The sequence below is a fragment of the Loa loa genome, assembly GCF_000183805.2.
Source record: "Loa loa unplaced genomic scaffold supercont3.156, whole genome shotgun sequence".
Lineage (NCBI taxonomy): Eukaryota > Metazoa > Nematoda > Chromadorea > Rhabditida > Onchocercidae > Loa > Loa loa.
The window spans coordinates 122,738-127,042 of record NW_018108336.1 but is presented as its reverse complement, the minus strand read 5'-3'; the positions used below and the strand labels follow the sequence as shown (position 1 = coordinate 127,042).

Genomic DNA, 4,305 nt, shown 5'->3' with positions numbered 1-4,305 from the left:
AAATAACTGACATTTCGCCACTTCCATTTGCAAACATCATTATCATTATCAACCAGTAACTAATAAACAGATTGAAGGAAAAAGTGCAAATGTAAGTTCATATTCATTTCCTTCTGGTTATGGAAAAAAATTTTTTGTTTCAGATAATTCGTGCAACTTTGAAAAAATTTCAATTGCGTAAAATTATTTTAATTAAAGTTTTTTCAAGAGGAAAAAGCGAAAAAAAATTTAATGTTAGTTTAGGAGGGAAGAGGAGAGGGAAATAAATAAAATACGACTAGCATTATCGAAGATTAGAATTGACAATAAAAGTTTTAATTAAGTAGTAAGTTAAGGTTAATTAGTTATATCTAATGATATATTACAAGAGTTGTTAAAATCATTTCCAATTGAATAAATCTGTCTAGTTCATCTAATCATTATTTCTTCATACTTGATTTTAGAGTAAAATTGCTGAAATCATCATATCACAAAATTGATTATAAGAAGTCGTCCAATAATATTTTATCGGCAATCCTCCCTTATCTTTTCTATCGCCAACTCATACTGATAATTCCATCCTAGCACTTCCTGTACTAACTGGTAATTAAATTAATTTATTATTTAACAGTTAAGAAAAAAAAACGATAATGGCAATCGTTTTTTATTTTTTATCTTTTTTAATAATCCAAAATACATCATTATTTTAACAGATATCTCTACAAAAGTTATTAGGTAAATTCATTTCTGATACTACATCTTCTTTTTTTAAAATATAAAATTAAAAAGAAAAACGATCCCCTCGTTTTAGTTCCAATGTTTTGATTGCTATAAATTAAGAAGATGGAAAGAATGACTTTTTTATAGCTAATCATTGCAATTCTTTTCATTTTAAAATAAGATTGATGAAGCCATTTCAGTAAATATAAAAATATTCTATTTTTCCTCATTTTTTTCTTCTCTTTATTTCATTTTTAATTAAATTGTTAATATAAAAAATCTGAGTATTTGCAAATTCTATCAATCGAAAACCTTCTTGCCTATTTCAAAATCAAAATTTCAATTCTTTCAACACTTTAAAATTTCATCAAATATCATTGATGATTCCATCAAAATGAAAAAGAGGCATTTCGCTAATATATGTCTAATCTTTCAGGGAAGAAAAGTCATCAAATTGAAATTTGGATTTTTTTTTTCCCAATATATATCAAGTCCAAGTTTGCCGTTGTCATTCTCCATTTTTAGCTGTATTTTTCGATGTCATGATCTAGTCTAACACATAACTTTTGGAAAATTTAATCGAGCACCAAAACTTTTCAAACCAGGGACTTGTCTGATAAGGTATTTATCAGCTTTGTAAAATCATTAATCCAAAACTAATACTAAATAATTCAAAGTATTTTATGCATCGCAATACAAGAAAAGAAAAACGTTTATTCCAATGAAGTTTTCAAATTTCGCGTGCTCCCTTATTTAGTATTAATTTAAATAACATTTCCGAATTTCATTTTTTGCCTTTTCTGTTTAATTTTTAAAACTAAAAATATCATTTTACATTAAATTGTAAGCATATTTTGCAAAAATTAAATGCAGGAATAATTATTTGAATAAATGTTATTGTAGACTTTTTTTATCATTTACAATTTCGTGAAATAAATTTGTTAATTAAAGTTGAATTTTTCAGGAAACGTTTTATTAATTTGAACCTATTTGTTATTACTTATTGTTTTTTCGAACTTAATTACCGCTATTATTATTTACTGGAAGAAAAAAAAGTAGTGAAATTTGCTAAATTGGGAATTATTTTTGATGAAGGCGCACTTTTTTCCTTTTCAATTATTCAAATTCAAATTGAGGAATTCATCATTGTTTCATTTATTTATATGAAATTTTTTATATTTCTAGTTTTTGTCATTTTTTAAATTTTCTTCTCAATTTTAAAAAAAACCATTTATTTATTTATTACCATTGAGAATATTTAATTATGTAATAATTTTCTCATCCAAAAAAAAATTTTTTTTTCCGAATTTCAACATTTTAATTTGGATTCATGCCATTCTTTGATTGTTATTTGATCCTCTTTTAATTTGAAATTAAATATGAAAATGCGATATTCAAGTATTATATTACTCATTGAATGTTGTATTATAGCTCCATTCTTCAATGTGCTATGTTAATTTTTTTAATTGATTTTTCCCACTTATTTCCTTCCTTATTAATTAAATAATTAATTAATTGGTTACTTCTAGCAAGGTTCAGTCGTTTACTTTTTTTTCAACCAATATTTCATGAAAGCTATACGAATAGTTCTAATTTTCAGCAATTTAACTTATTCGTTTTCATCATGTATTTTTGATTTATTAAAAGGATTGAAAATGCATAGTTGATAGCTTTACTACTAAATTTTTTTTTTTTGGTTCCAATCAAAAAAATAAAATAAAATTTAATGCCATCCATTTTTGTGTATTTTTAAAGTTTGGTTTAAACATAGATTTTACTTAATTCTTTGATATTATTTTGATATGATAATGTTATTCCCAAAGATTACAATAACAAATGATAATGATAGCATTGAAAAGAGTGGAAGGAAATATTTTGCTTATTTCCTTTTCATTTTTCTCTGACGAAATAATTATAAATTTGAAAAACAACTCCAACTAATCAATAAAGGATAATCTAGTATTCAAGTAATCCAATATGATTATAAATTGAACAATCATTATCTTGTGCAGTTTTCATTCTATTATCAACATTTATTTTTGTTTATTTAATTCTCATTCATTACAAAAAGTTATAATGTCATTTAATAACAAAAGTTTTTTCTGTCCTACGTACGTGTATAATAACGTATTTCACGTTTTTAATGATTAAAGTTAAATAATTAAAAAGATGCCAAATGCGTTAGCCAACAAACAATCATGTTATGTAATACCCTTTTTTTTTTTTCTTTTTTTTTGCAGCAAATTTGTCGCATAACAGATTGATCGATGTCATGATACATACAATCCACCGTGTTTTATTGCCTAAATTGTTAGAATGAGGATATAGTAGTTGTAGAAGTAATTCCTTCCTTCTATTTCTATTTCTATTTCAGGCTTCCTATAAACTACCCTAGCGACAATTATAATCCTTGGAGACACTTTTTTTTTTCTTCCAGCTCTATCTGATCAATTTACTACCAAAGGATAAATATTGAATATATTATGCATCTTTTCTTTCCTTCAGTTCTTAGTTTGTTAGATCAAAATTTTTTAAATCTAGCCCTATTAATTAATACTAATCTTAGGCATACTTTTTCCCAAGAAATAATTAGCAACAATTGTTGCTGATAATTTCATGATCTAGATGATAAAATTATTCGATAAGTTTCATTCATTATCTTCCTTTTGAGCTATACATTAATTTATCACTAATTAGTTTTTATCACTGATCTCACTAATATTTCTATTTTCTGGCATATCTTTTTCACGAATATTTTTTCCTATTCAAATTTCAGCCAAAATTTCATAAATTTGACATAGAATTTTGGCGAGTAAAGAATTTGTCTGTTTTAGTCCAAATAGCTTCATTACTACCAATTCATCGAAGGTTCCCAAAGAAATAAAAAATAAAAATAAATAAATCAATGATTCATGAAGACGTAAATTAAGGATAATTTTGAAAGGACTAGATATTATCTAAGTTTTAAGCAAACTCATAAACAACCAAAAGATGATTTCCGGAATCCAGTAATTCACAAGATAAATTTTTCAAAAGTTCCATCTTGCTTGCTTTATGCTAGGCCAACTTTTGTATCATCTATTCCAACACCCCAACAGCTATCTGATAAACATGAACCGGAAGATCAGTTGATAAATATGAATCATAAAATCAAATTTTGAATCAAATGATCAGATTCCCCATAGTTTTAACACCTTTTTATCAACTTTTAATACTAACTTCAGCTAGTTTGCTATGGCAGGCAAAATAGAATCTTGACCAACTAATAGCCGTCTAACAACAAGATAAAACAATTTTAAGTGTTATTTGAAATTCGTTGAAGCATAAGTGATAGAAGAAGTTACCAGTGGAATTTAAAACGAAATCACAAGGCACTGGTAATAATAATAATTAATAATGATAGTAACAATAATAATAATAACAATAATAATAGCGATAATAATAATAACAATAGTGATAATAATAACAATAATGATAATAATAATAGTACTAAATAATAATAATGATAATAATATTAATAATAATAGCAGCAATAATAATAATATTAATAGTGGTAATAATAATAACAATAATAATAATAATAATAATAATAATAATAATAATAAC

At 24.7% G+C, this 4,305-nt stretch overlaps 1 protein-coding gene across 1 annotated transcript; it reads left to right on the top strand.

Annotated features, from left to right (window-relative positions):
• Nucleotides 1-198: 198 nt before the first annotated feature.
• LOAG_13074 (hypothetical protein) lies at nucleotides 199-3,860 on the top strand (the record flags this gene model as incomplete). The annotated part of the gene is given in 4 exon segments (XM_003148585.1): nucleotides 199-233; nucleotides 244-311; nucleotides 2,940-2,992; nucleotides 3,669-3,860. Coding segments are annotated over 4 exon segments (348 nt in total), but the record flags the coding sequence as incomplete, so codon positions are not given.
• Between the last annotated feature and the right edge of the window lie 445 nt (nucleotides 3,861-4,305).